General features: G+C 50.1%; 1 protein-coding gene across 2 annotated transcripts in view; it reads right to left on the bottom strand.

Moving 5' to 3' along the window:
• Nucleotides 1–11,723, bottom strand: part of SAMD5 (sterile alpha motif domain containing 5) — a 115,345-nt gene extending 103,622 nt beyond the window's left edge. Inside the window, exon 1 of one of the 2 annotated variants that reach the window (XM_055137105.1) lies at nucleotides 11,033–11,723. In XM_055137105.1, the coding sequence (XP_054993080.1) occupies nucleotides 11,033–11,476 (444 nt within the window). In that variant the 5' untranslated portion in view covers nucleotides 11,477–11,723. The remainder of the gene's footprint in view (nucleotides 1–11,032) is intronic. The other variant, XM_055137103.1, reaches the window with a different exon arrangement.
• Between the last annotated feature and the right edge of the window lie 2,504 nt (nucleotides 11,724–14,227).

Below are 14,227 nucleotides of genomic sequence, written 5' to 3'. Positions count from 1 at the left end.
TATGAAAGTAGTTTGAGACCACAAAACCATCTAGGCAAACACAATGAACATTTCGATTCATGTATAGCTTATAGGTATAATGAATATAGTTGTAACATGTAGTATATAGACATACATGCAGATTTCAAATAAAATACATTAAAATAAAAGATTTTAATGTGTCTTTTACAGGTTTATGTGTATTTATATGTAAACATAAAAATCCACAAATATTAAAGTATTCCCATTCTTAATCTATGAAATGATTTAAGAATGATGAGATGCTAATTCTCAAACTTGACATTCCCTAAATAATATGAAATTAAAATAATCAGTACCATGGATAATATTTTAACTGAATAAAAAAGTGCTTGAATTAGTTATGGTGCTAATGTAAGATAGAACGTGTCTTCATATTAAAATAATTTCTCAAATGATATCTGTGGACACAGAAATGGTGTTACTTGTACCCATACACCATATAATGCCAGATTTGTGCATCTATTCAAAATATGTTCTCAGTCATGTAACTTTTAAAGGAATATAGCGCAATCTTAAAAAATATAATACAGGCCATATTAAATTCCTCCTTAATCTGCTTCAATGTTCTCCAGATTGTCTAAATGTAAATGCTTAAATTTCAGCTAAAAATATTTTTATTATAAATATGATGGTTTGTTCATTATCAATATAAATACCTTAAATGTTGTAAGGTTCTCTTAGAATTTCCATACACAGAATTTCATACACATTATTCCATTAAGTTAACTCAAGACTCCTGTGCATTAGAAATGGACATGATTATGCAGAAGTAATTTCTCTTAAACCGGAATGACCACATTTCTTTATATCTACCAAGGACAGGGCAGAAGAAAGAGTTTACCCTCGTTACAGGCAATAATGGATCATTTAAGACATAATAAAACTTTGAATTATAAACATGCCCTCTAGACTATAGTAAATAATGTCCATGATAAAAACATTCCACCCTGAAAGAATTTTTTGTTGGCCTAAACTGTATGTACTGCAGTTACCCTTGAATTCTAATGATATGTATATTTGACTCTAATTAGCATCTTTTTATTACCTGTCCTTTAATAAGCATTGTGTTCTAGAGGGGAGTTAATTCAGAGAATTGCTAGTTATACAGTTGGCACCAACCCACAGATGTGGTTACAAGAATTCTTTACTAGAATAAATCTGTAAAAACCTTGTCTCTCCCATAAAACTACAGAATCCTAAGTTAAACACCAGAATTGAAATAAACAACTCATAGCACTGGATCATCTAAAAAACAAAGAAACAAAACTTGAATTACTTCCAATTTATTATTCGTATGGGGATACCTTGAGATTTTATTTGCATTCAAAATTCAAGTCAGAAAAACAATGCAATGTATAAGAATACTCTGGTTAAGTATGAATTCAATTTCATAGGTGAAATATTTTTAATACATTTAATCACTTTAAAACTGAAATGCAGTTCTTGTTTTAACTGTTAATTGCCTTAAAGCCAAAGAAGAAATAAATGAAATAATTACTGTATATTATCCCATGCCTATTACTTACAATAGTTTTGTCAAACAGAATTGGAGTACTACAAACTGATATTCATGGAATAGAGTGAATATACCACTAATGTTACCAATTTATGGTACAGTTTCCAACATAAAATTGGAAAATATGTTTATTATAATTTTGGTAAATAAAAGAAATATACAATTTTCCCCTTTCCTTTCTAAATGAAGTGGATCTTATTTTGTTTGTACCTATAACTTATGGAAATATAACAGCAATTTTTTTGAGCTCATTGAGCCATTTATTTCAATTAGAAGCAGTAATGAAATCTCTTTAAACTATTAGATGTCACTTAGTCTCTATGGAAGACAGAGTGGATGCCTAATATCTTTTGGCATGATCCACAGTTATTTACCTCTAATAGTTTTTATATTGACCAAAAAGGAACATTCCCCACTTACACCTCCCAAGCTTCCCCAAGCACAAATGGGAATAATCTGAAAGAGTAATTTTTTCATAAAACATCACTGTCACTGTCATCCCGTTTGCTCATCGATTTGTTCGAGCGGGCACCAGTAACATCTCCCATTGAGAGATTTATTGTTACTGTTTTTGGCATATCCAATACGAACGGGTAGCTTGCCAGGCTCTGCCTCTCAGGCTCGATACTCTTGGTAGCTTGTCGGGCCCTTGTAGAGGGGTGGAGAAATCAAACTCGGGTCGGCCGTGTGAAAGGCGAACGCCCAACTGCTGTGCTATTGCTCCAACGCCTTCATAAAGCATAGGGGGAAAACATAGAAGACCCTCGAAACTCACATCCAAAGAGTAATAATAAGCCTTTGCTAGAGTCCAGATAGTCACTAGCATGCGACAGGGACAAATGGAGACGTTACTGGCACCCGCTTGAACAAATAGAAGATCAACGAATGACAAGTGATACAAGTGATACAAGAGTCCAGGTTGGATTCTTTATATCTGATTAAAGGCTACTCCAAGCTCTGCAAAGGTCAAGGGCTTGAGAAGTGAGGACGGCCAGGGCTCTTGGCATACTTCCCCTTACTGTTTGCATTACTGTCTTTGGGCACACAAAAATAAGTGGGCAGCGTTTGTACTAAAACATCCACCTGGTGGGTTCTGGTGGGAGGGCGAGGGGGCGGGTTGCAGAGTGAATAGTAGTACATTGTAGAGCATTTGCCTTGCATGCGGCCAACCCAGACTCAATCCCTGGCATCCCATAGGCATCCCTTGAGCACTGCCAAGAGTAATTTCTGAGTGCAGAGTCAGGAGTAACCCCTGAGTTTTGCTGGTTGTGACCCAAACCCACCCTCCCAGATAAATAAATAAATAAATAAATAAATAAATAAATAAATAAATAAATAAATAAATAAATATCCTCGTCTAGCTCATTTACCAAAAACCCTACCAACCGGAACACTACCAAGCCTGTAGATTCTGTAACACAGCAACGCTCAACTGTCAGGTGGTGGTGGCAGGGCCCAAAGTAGAAGCTAATGAAGCTCTGCTTTGGCTGGGCACTTCCCAGGAGCCAGGCTACTACTCACCCGTCACTATCTTCTGTCTCGATGCAGTTCATCAGCTGAAAGCAACCAGAGGCGACCATACTCCTTCACAGCCCAACTCAAAGCAGTCTCAACTCTCCAGCCCAAAACCACAACTGACCTCACGGATCTCAGCTGCTCCTTAATCCCACACCTTATGCTTTTAGTCCTTTGCAGTGACAACTCCTCTTTGGACTCCTGAATGAGATGCAACAATCATTTCAACTCTGCTTGGTGAGACGTTTGTTTGTTCAAGGCCAGGAAACCTGACAAACCATGAGTGGCCTTCTGTGGAGACCAGTGAAACGGCCATGGTTGGGGGGCAGGGGAGGGGATGTGTCCTGTGCTGCGGGGTAGATGGAGAGCTCCTTTCTAAGGGAAAGAATAAACTGGCAGACCTGCCTCTCTCACAGTCCAAAAGGAGGCACGATGACGAGTGGCCCTTTGTGGAGAGAGCAAGCAACAAGATGCTGGTCGGCCACGCGAGCCCACGTCTGACCAAGAAACCTCAAGACTGTTCTGAGGAGCGCCCAGACCAAGAAAAAGGCCCTGAGACAGATCCGGCCTCCTGGCCTGGATGCTGAGCTGCTCTGGGTGTGGGACCCAACACAGGTGAGGGGGGTGGAAGCATCACTACTGAAGGACAAGTTTAGCCCGGGGTGCATGGGGAGGGGGGCGGCTCTGGGGGAGGCCTCTCTGGAGGCAAATCAAATCAAAACGCAGCTGCTGAAATTTTGGAGCCAGGCACTGCCAGTATGAGAAGTTCAGCCTCGAATGCTAAGAGAGGTTGCTGTTCTCTTCTCCACTGAGAAGGTGCTACAGCTACAAGTGCCAGTTTTTTAATAAGTTCGTGAGTTTGGGCTCATCTAGTTGCCAAGGAAACACCCCACTTTTCACAGGGGAAGCAAAGGTGACCTGGCATGGGGCAGAGCTGGAACTTGAATGCCAGAGTCTAGATGGAGTGTGGGCGGCTCTGACAGGTAGGCACGGTGTCGGCAGACGAGCCGGGCCAGTACCTGCCACTGTCTGACCTGGACAGACCCCAGAGGTGCCCTGACACCAGAGCCCGTGTCTGAACTGCGGGGGAGGGCAGGCAGCAAGCACTGGGGGGGGGGGGGGTAGGACCGGCCCATGCACGGGCTGGTGCTTCACAAGGAGAAGTTCATTTTGCGCACAGTGGCCGGCCCACCTTGGGAAAGAGCATCTTCTTCCATTTTCATCATCCTGGTGCTGACCCCGCCGCACCTTCATCCTGGCGCTGACTCTGAACAGTACTGATGTGAGTGAGGAGTACTTCCTCTCCCGGTGCTGCTTGGATCATCAACTTTGACATCAATTTCGACAGGTGTATGAATTTTGACAGTAGTATCAATGACTTTTGATAATACTGTTAAAATAATAATAAGGGGTGAGAGAGCTAGTCCAGCAGGTCAGTCATTGGCCATGCGTATGAGTGTCCCAGGTTGAATTTGGGCACCCTAAATGATTCCCTTGAGCCCTGCCAGGAGTGACCCCTGAGTATAGAGCCATGAGTAAGCCCTGAGCATTGCGGGATGTGGCCCACAACCCCCACAAAAGGCAAGGGAAAGTGATAATAAACATGTTTTTATTTAAAATTCTGTCACTGATAAACTTTACTCAAATCTTAGCCACAGAGGATCTTTAACATTTGAAATAAACACAAGTTTATTCGCTGTCAGCATTTGGAGAAACAATTCAGCAAAATTCACCATCAGCATTTGTAAAGACAAGATCCAAGGTGTTTAAATTAAAATAACATTGCATTTGAGTCTTGGGAAGTTTCAGGTGTACATCTTCGACAAACCACTTCAGCACAAACTAGATCAAATCACCACTGAAATTCCAATTTTATCCTACACATACAAGTGCTCCTGTGCTCCATTTCCCTAACCCTCTTCCACCTTCTTTTCTGGGAACCACGAATTGGTCTTCAAGCATTTATTTTTATCTTATACAATTCATCAGTGTGTTTGTTTTCTATGATCAACACCTCTGAGTGGAATCAAAGAGGGCACAACTTCCCTCTAGGGCCATCCACATCATTGCAGAGAGGTAGGATTTCATCTTGCTTTATAGCCAAGCGACATTTTGTTGTATCTCTATTCCATGTCCACCAGACTCAGTCATCTGTCATGGGCTTTATTTCGTTTCAAGTCAAGCACTGGGGACCGGGCCCGCCACACGTACTCCCATTCACTTGTAGGTAGGGACATATGTATCTATCAATGTCATTGCTGGAATCCAATTTCTGACACATGGCAAGTGTTTAATATTTGTTAAACAGATGAACAGACAGGAGAAAGTGTAAAGAGATGGACAGAAAGGGGACGAGAGGGGGTGTGACTCAAGGCCCAGGTATTTTCGTGGAAAATAAACTGACAGGAACAAGAATAAAATAGCAATATCGTCATCATTTGCAACTACTCCTGTCTCTTCCCTACCTCCTCTCCTTTTTTTTCTTGTCTGCTTCTATTTGGGGTTTGGTTGGTTGTTTTGAGCCACAACCAGCATTGCTGGGGGCTGGGGCACTCCCCACAGCATTTGGGGGACCATATAGTACTGGGGCTGAACCATGGACTCCCACATGCAAAGCTTGGGCTCCAGCTCTCAGAACCTTCTACGGGGCCCTTCTTTCCACGGGGTTCCGATCAGCAACTGAAACCCAAAAGTCTAAATCAACCTTCACTCTCAGGATAAAGACACTTGGTGATATGGATTTAAGTTGGGAAAATGACTATTGCTAGCTTCTGATCTTCTCTGGAAACTTATGGGAGCAAAGGAATTCTTGGGAAAGAGAACTATTTCTTGCTATTGCCAGTTTCTGCCAAGACCCATGACAAAACTCCAAAAGAGCTTAATTTTGCCAACACCTTCTCCCTTCCCTTCTTTTCCCTATTTTCTCCTTCTCGTTGCCACTCCTGTCCTCTCCTTCAATTTCCTAAAGACTTCTAGATTTCCTGGCCCGAACACAGACACCCTCATCTCAGCTCTGCTTCTGCAAATTCAGTCACTCTGGGCCATCTCTTCTAAACCTCCACTCACACCCAATGATCACAGGAGCCTGCTCCTTAACTCCACACAGAGATATGAGTGAAGTGTTAACATTACACAAACTCTGTTTTAATAGGTAATGTGTGGCAAGAAGATACTTTTCAGCTGAAGAAGTTGAGATGCTTCCAGTCTGCTAGAAACCTAATGCCTTCATCACCCATACTGTCCATAGTTCCACACCCCTCCTTCACAAGCATCCCAGACTACCAGGACTCAATATAACACCATGGTATCTGCAACCATTTATACATGGTATGTACAAACATGACTAGTGAGGTCACTTTCCCCATCTGTACAGTGATGTACAGTCTATAAATATTATTGTACCATTGGTATATAAAGACATTGCATACACCTAAGACCTAACATTCATAGGTTTACACAGTATTCTCCATTAATCTTCAATCCCTCTAGGTCTTCCTTCCCTGGAATCAGATGTCAGAAGGGGAATGAAGGTTCTTCACTGTTCCACTTACATGATACCAGTCGCCTCGCCCATCCACTCTCCATCCCTGGGGAAGTCCATCCATCTTTCCATCCAGAGTGAGCTGAGCACAGTTCCCTTTGATCTCCTCACTGACCCCTGAAATCCTTTATACCAATGCTTAGTCATGCTCCACTTCTTCTGTCCTTTATGCACACAACCCACAAAACTATTCCCCTGGCCCTAAGCCCCCTTTCTCTCGTAACCTTAGTTCTGTCTTTGCAATCCAACTTCATTAAAAAATTGTCTGGGGCACCGCCAGACAAAGAAATATTGTTCAGAGCTAAAAATAAATGAGCTAACAAGCCAGAAAAAGACATGGAGGAGACTTAAATGCACATTATTAAGTGAAAGAAGCCAATCTGAGAAAGCTGCACGGTGTGTGATTCCAACTCTGGACCTTCTGGGAAAGGCAAAACTACAAAGCAGTAAGTCAGTCAGTAGTTGCCGGTGATTAGAGGAAGGATGAATAGATGGAGAGTCGGGATATGTAGGGCAGTGAAAACGCCCTGTGGAAAACTTAATGACGGGTGCATTTGTCCAAACCTGAACCCACAGCACCAAGGGGAACCCTAACATGAGCCAGAGATGCAGGTGATCCCTGGTGCCGAGGCAGATGCATCAATTCTAATACATGCACCATTCTGGGAGGCGGGGGTGCTGACCTTGGGGGTAGACTGCCATCCGTGGGCACAGGGAACCTGGGTATCTTTGACTTCTCAATTATGCTGCAAATCTAAAACAGACTTTTGCAAAAGCCAATGTCTCCAAAACCGGAAATGGTCAGTGCAGCTCCCTTTGATCACCCAAGGCTGCTGTTTCAGACCTTTATCTTCCTGCTGGCTGCTCCCCCAGGCAGCCTTTCTGCCTGAATCCTGCTTGGCCCCATCTGACCCTGTGAAGGCACCTCTACTCGCGAGCCGCTCAACTTCCACAGACTAAGGCAAAGCCGCTCCCAGCTCCTTCCTTCCTACCTCTGTGATCTCCTTTTTCTCTCTTGCCTAGAGGGGCTCCTTCTTCTGCCCTTCTCCTAAATCCTGCAGCTTCTCAGCTTACATCCTGCCCCCATCTCTCCTCTCCCTCCAGTACTCAGTGGCACAACTGACTTCAACGTTCCAGTAATTCCTCTGTCTCTCTCTGCCCTTGGATCTCTCTTCTCTGCCCCACCCCCATTATATTTCCAAATGCCAACTAGTTAGCTATGTTGGGATATTCCATGGGCCACTGACACTCTGTCTCAACCCGAAGGTAATAGTTTTCTTCCCTAAATAAGCTTTCTCCTAGATCCTGGCACTGTAATCTTCAACCAGAAATCTGCGTCATCCTATTCCCTCTTTCCCCACCTCCAATAGCCTCCTCACTGTCACCTCGCCCAAGCCAGAATTCCCGGTATGCGCACACAATTCTGTCTTCCCCTAGTCTTCACGCTGAAGCCTTTCCATCTGAAGCTCTCAGCCCAAATACCACTTTGGAAAAGTCTGCCATACCTTCATGTCCCTGCAAACTAGGTTGGATGCATCTGTTCTCCGAATGCTCCCTGCATCCAGAGGATCACACACTGATTCCTCATGGTTTGTTCATTTTAAGTCTCCCCATGACTGTGACAGGCAGGACTCCAGGACTCGGTGTCCCCTGTCACCATAGTCACCTGGAGCCCAGAAGAAGGCTGGCAGAGAGAAACTTAGTGAACAAATGAAATAGCATTAGCTAAAGTTTGCTCCAGCCCCTACTTGTGCAATATACGCGCGCGCGCACACACACACATACACACACACACACACACACACACACACACACACACACCGCTCTGATAGGAATCACAGAAGTCAGGGAAGTGAAAACTCAGCCCTGGTCTTGATGGCTATGGATTTCAAACAGGTCTCTCTCTCTCCGGGCTCCTGGGATTCCAAAACAACAGGTTCCTTTGGAAAACAGGGCAACTTCCATGTAGCTTAACATATTAAGGGAGGTAGGGGAGAGTGGAGACTTCAGCACCAGAGGAACTGCAACTGCCACTAGCACCAACGCTACGCTCCTTTCCAATAAGTCTTGAGAAGGTCCTTCAACTCATTGTCCTCTCAGAAAGACTCACCACTCCTGTCCTTGTCCTGATCACCTCAATACAGACCACTTCAAGCCATCTAACTGTCTCAGAAGAGTAAAAAAAAAAATCACAGGGATCAGTAATACAAATGAAAATGAATAAAAAGGGAAGGTGAGACACTCAACCTAACCATCCAAAATGGCCTGTGGCAAACAGGATACATTCTGATCAAGACAGAGCCAAAGGGTCGAGAGACACAATACGAGTTCTTCTTAAAGAACTTCTGGTACTGTCAGCAAAGAAGCTAGCTATATCAGAAAATAAGCCCTTAAATAATTTAAAATTCAAAACCCAAGAGGCAAATGCACACACACTCAACAAATTCAGAGTGAATGACCCGATCTTGGCCCTACATACCCAAGGCCCCATTTCAGATACATTAACTTTATTTTAGTTTCTAACACATAGATATAGGGCCACAGATTTGTATTTTATAATTAAATTTTGCAATTGCATTTTTGGGGTCCTTGGGTTGAAACACTGGTAAAGTAAGGGAATCAATTTTTGCTTTTACTGCCCCAAAGTATCTATTCTTTTTCAGTGGACATTAAGCTGTTTCTACAAGAGCTGAAGATTTTCTCTGGACATTGCACATACTCCAAGACAACCCCGCATGCACCCCCCCCCCATCTGGGCGGGAGAACACAGTCCAAAGCTGATGCTCAGACATGCCCCATCCTTTAACACCGAGTCCACCCCTCCAACTCCCCCCACCCTCGCTCACAACCTCCATCTTTGCTATTTAGACCTGAACTTTAAAGTCACAGAGTTGAATGTCACGTGGGTCCCCACCTGATCTTTGTGCTCTCCTGCCTGCACCTTCTGCTGCCTTCTGGGCCCTAAGACCCAGCTCTTCGATGAGGAACAGGCCAACTCAGTGATATCTTTTGCTCCCTGACTCCTCTCTGGCCAGGGCTGGAGGCACAGATGTTCTCTCCGCCCGAGCCCACCGCACTGTCTGAGCTGTGGTATCCCAGAAGCTGTCGGTGTCCAGCTCCTTCCACCTGTGGTCATCACGAATGGGGGCCTCCACCCTGCTGGCCGAGTCCTCCAGCCATGCGGCATGCTCTAATACTCTCTCTACCTGCCCGGCACCTTCCTTGGGGACACTGGTCCAGACCACAGTCTCAGGGGGTAACTGGTCCATGGCTCTAACTGGAGGCCGACCAATTGCCCTGGAGATGCAGGCTTTGGGAACCAAAGGGGTACTCGGCAACAGTTGGTCCCAATCCTCTCTCTTGCAAGATACCCAGCTGGGTCACCTTCAAACCCATCTTCCCACCCACCAGGCGGATCCAATCTCCACTCCACAAAGTTTTCTGCTTGAACTTTTCTTACAAGCAGACAATAATGTGAGTGCCCAGAAATGTGGGCGAACGTTTTGAGCAAGCACTCACATTTCCCACGAAGGGTGTAATGCAGCACCCCCCCATCAGCCTCTCTACCACCAGGTTTTCATCCTCTCACTGAGGGAAGACACCATTTTCCTGGACACCCCCCAAGCAGGCTTGAGAATGACCTGCGCGCTCTCCATCCCGTCTACTCCCATCAGAAACGGGAACTTTTTTTTTTTTAAGTTCTCCTGCACCCAAACCGGCAGATCCGCCTTTCTCACAGGCACAGGACTTGGGCGTCTTCCGTCAGCCCTCCCAGGGCAATTCCTCATCCGCCACTGTCCTCTCCCAAATGCCAACCCGTCTGGACGCTAGAAATCACAGCGGTGCCCGCTTCACCTGGACAAACACCAAGGCGCTGGTCTGGAAGGGCACTGTCCCGGCACCCTGCTCACCGCTGCACCCCGAGATTAAAGTGGAAGCAACTTTACCCAAGTAAACCACGGTGCTTTCCCAACAGAACGCCCCGTCTGGGGCGCTGCGGCTCCCCTGTGGAACTGGGAGCGGCGGGGCGTGTTTCCTCACCTGCTTTACCTGATTTCCCTCGGGTTAAACCTTAAAAGGGGGCGGACTCGCCTAGTCCCGTGGGTCTGAGCCCTGCTTCTGGCCCGTTGCAGAACTCCGCGCGCGCACACTCGCACCGCCACGGAGGGGGAGCGCGTCGGCCCGCGCCAGTCCTGACCGAGAATGAACCCTGGGTGGGGGGCTCGAGGGGACCCACCGCCAAGGAGAAGGGCGAGAGAGGAATAAAGAACCAGTGCAGAGAGAACAGAAGACAACCCCCCCCCCCACACACACACACACACACTCACCCACAGCCCGCTGGCCTCTCCCACATCCCCAGCCCCGGGAGTCCCCTGGCAGCGGCGTGTGCGTGCGTGGCCGCATCCCCGTGCCCCGCACGCGGGCGGCGCCCCCCTTACCTTGCGGGAGTACGGGGGCTTGCTCAAGTGGATGCCGTCGCGGGCCAGCTTATCCCTGATCATGATCTTCAGCTTCAGCTTGGGGTAGCTCACCAACTCCCTGGCGCGCGGGGCGGCGGGGGTCTGGGCGCGGGGGTCCCCGCGGGGTGCGTGCTCCACCGGGCCCCCGCACGGCTCCCCCCGGCGGCCACTGGGCACGGCGGGCGGCTGCGGCTCGAGCGTGAAGTAGAGGCCGGCGGCCGCGGCGTCCTGCTCCCGCAGCCGGCGCACGGCCTCCAGGATGCGGCGGCGGTGCGCGGGCGCCAGCACCCCGATGGCGTCCAGGTCCGGGTCCCCGATCTGCTTGCACACCTCCAGGTCGTCGTAGCCGTTATCCACGAAGGACTCCGCATACTGCGGGAGCTGCAGCGCTTTCAGCCACTCGTAAACTATGTTGGTGCACATGGTGGCCCCGGCACCCGCGCGCCCTCGCGGTTCGGGGAACTTTGACTCCCGGTGCTCAGCGAGCGCCCAAGGGCCAACGGCGGGGCAAAAGTTTTGCGTGGGGCCCGGAGAGGCGCCGGCAGATGCCCGTGGCAGGCGGGCGCGACCGGGAGAATTCCCCGAGCAGCGAGCGCGGCGCGCCCGGGCACTGGCGGCGGCGGGAGGCGCGCGGCGGGGAGGGGCGCGGCGGGCGGGGCCGGGCACACCCCTCCTCGGGCGGCCGCGGGGTCAGCGCCGCGCCGCGCCGCCCCCGACCTCGCCCCGCCGTCCCGGCGCGCCTGGCAGCATCGCGCCGCGTCCGAGCGGGCGCCCCGCCGTGGGCAGGCGGCTGGGTGGGCGCAGCCCCGCGGCCGCCCGGGCGCGCCGGGTCTCGGCGACGGCGACTCACGGGGGTCCCCCGGGGGGGAGGCGGCGGGCGACGGGGCGTCTTCAGCGGCTGCCTGCCCGGGTTGGCGCGGGCCGTTTGCCCCTTCTCCCCCGTCCGCTCCGGCCGTGCGCGCCGCAAGGAACCGTTGGGGCGCTCAAAGCTCCGGACTCGGGGACCGCTCCGCGGGGTGGTGGCCGAGGGCACGTCGCGATCGCCCCCGCCGGCGGGCCCGGGCGTGCGGTCAAGTTTCCCGTGGCCGCGGTCGTCCGCGTTCTTCCCCGCCGCGGGGCTGGCCGCTTCCCAGGATGCCCGCTCGCTGCGCCGAGCGCCGGCGTTTTGGATGGAGAGCGGCGGGTGGGCGCGATTTGGGGGCGGCGTGCGGCTCCTCCTCGCTGCCGCCCGGCACGCTGGGCGGCGGGAGCGTCTACGGGGGGGGCGCGTCGTCAGCCCGGCTCTCGTCCTCGGACCCGGGTCTGGGAAAGTTTACCGAAGAGCTGTACTTTCCACCCGCGCCTACCCTCTTCCCCCAACGGCGCTCTCGAGAGTCCGTCCCGCCCTCCCACTCTGCATCCTCACCGGGCGCCCCCACTCCCGGGCTAGCGGACCCCCACCCTCCACACACACACAACACATACACACACACACACACACACACACACACACACACACACACACACGCTGGGACACTCGCAGGCGCGGAGTTCTGCGCGTCCCGCGTGGACCCGGCCACTCCGCCAAGCAGACAGAAATAGAGGGGACTTCGTGGCCGAAGTCGGAGCCACCTCTCGGGTTGCGCACCTCGCCTGCTTTTCCCTTAAGTACCCGAGTATTAGGAGCGAAGAGAATTGGAGGTCGAGCCAGCCCCCCTTCTTACACTCCGCGCCCTCCTCCACCCGCAACCCCCACGCCTCTCTTTGCGACTTCCCACTTGAGTCATCTCAGGCCCTGCGCCCAGGGGTCCTTTTCCCGAGGGGGTCCCCAGCGGGGCGTGGCACCCTTTGGGAGCTATCACGTTGCAGTCTTTTTGCTTGGGGTACGGGCTGGGGGAGGGGAGTCCCTTCTTTCCCCAAATCAGAAGTGTGAGGTCTCTTGGGGGTCACGGGTCTCTTAAAAGAATCCGATGTCAGCTTTGGCCCCTGTGACCCGGGCCAAGACCCCAACGGGGAAGCGTCCAAGCCAGTCCCTCCCGATCCCGAGGGAGGGCGAGGGATGAAGGTTCCCAGGCCCCGGGCTCGCGCCTCCCCGTGAGAACTGCCAGGCACCTGTTGGGCTGGAGATGGCCCCGGAGCGAGCGCCAAGAGACGTGGGGCAGCTGCTGGCGCCCGCCCCGGTGGCGCGAGCCGCCCTTGGCCCAGCCCGGCTAGGGTTTCCGAGCGCCCGGGCGCCCGGGGTCCGCGCCGAGCCCGCCGCGCGCGCCAAAGCGGACTCACAGCGCCCCCTCGCGGTCACTCGGACGGATGTTAAAGGCGTTGTCGGAGCCCGCTGAACTCCTTTTCAAAAGAGTTTCAAGTGTCCTAGCTCACAACCTTTTAAGATATGAATCTTTACATCACGTGTACCTCGGTACCGCCACTCTCTTGCATGAGGACCTTTGATTTTTTTAGGAGAAAAAAAACACCCCCGCCCTGTTAGCTATGTATGACAGTAGGTATTTATTTGACATAATAAACAGTCATCAATTCGTGTATTTGTTCCACGTCTGATTCATAACATGGTTATCCAGTATCTTGCAGAAGATTGAGACAACCCAACACGAATTAGGTCCCACAGATTCACTGTTCGTGGTAGAGCAAAGCTGAGTACTTGCCGTGAACAAAGTCGGGACCCATCTTCAGCTACTAACCTTCCCAGTTCGTATCTCTCCTGCTGTGTAAGAGGCAGCAAGAATCGCGCCAGTGGAAAGAGGTGGAGGGTCCTGTTTTTCGGGACTAGTGAGCTTTCAACCCCAGAGTTTCATTAGCTCTAGGTTTTTTTGTTTGTTTTTTGCTTTTGGGGGTCACATCTGGCGATGCACAGGGGTTACTCCTGGTTTTGCACTCAGGAACCACTTCTGGCAGTGTTCTGGGGACATATGGGATGCTGGGAATCGAACCCGGGTTGGCCGTGTGCAAGGCAAACGCCCTACCCGCTCTGCTATCGCTCCAGCCCCTGTTTGGGTTTTTTTGTTTGTTTGTTTGTTTTCTTTTTTTACCAAGCTGAAAAGAAGGCCAACGGGATCGAGCAGCCGTTTGCTTACTGCTGTACAGCCTCTCCCTTCTCTGGGCGCTTAAAAAATTCAGGCTGGCTCATTAACCCTCCCTGGTGGTAGGAAGTGTTTTTATTTCCATTTTACAACTAGACAACCT

Source organism: Sorex araneus, chromosome 4 (genome assembly GCF_027595985.1).
Source record: "Sorex araneus isolate mSorAra2 chromosome 4, mSorAra2.pri, whole genome shotgun sequence".
Lineage (NCBI taxonomy): Eukaryota > Metazoa > Chordata > Mammalia > Eulipotyphla > Soricidae > Sorex > Sorex araneus.
The sequence above is the reverse complement of the archived record's forward strand: the minus strand, read 5'-3'. Positions and strand labels throughout refer to the sequence as shown.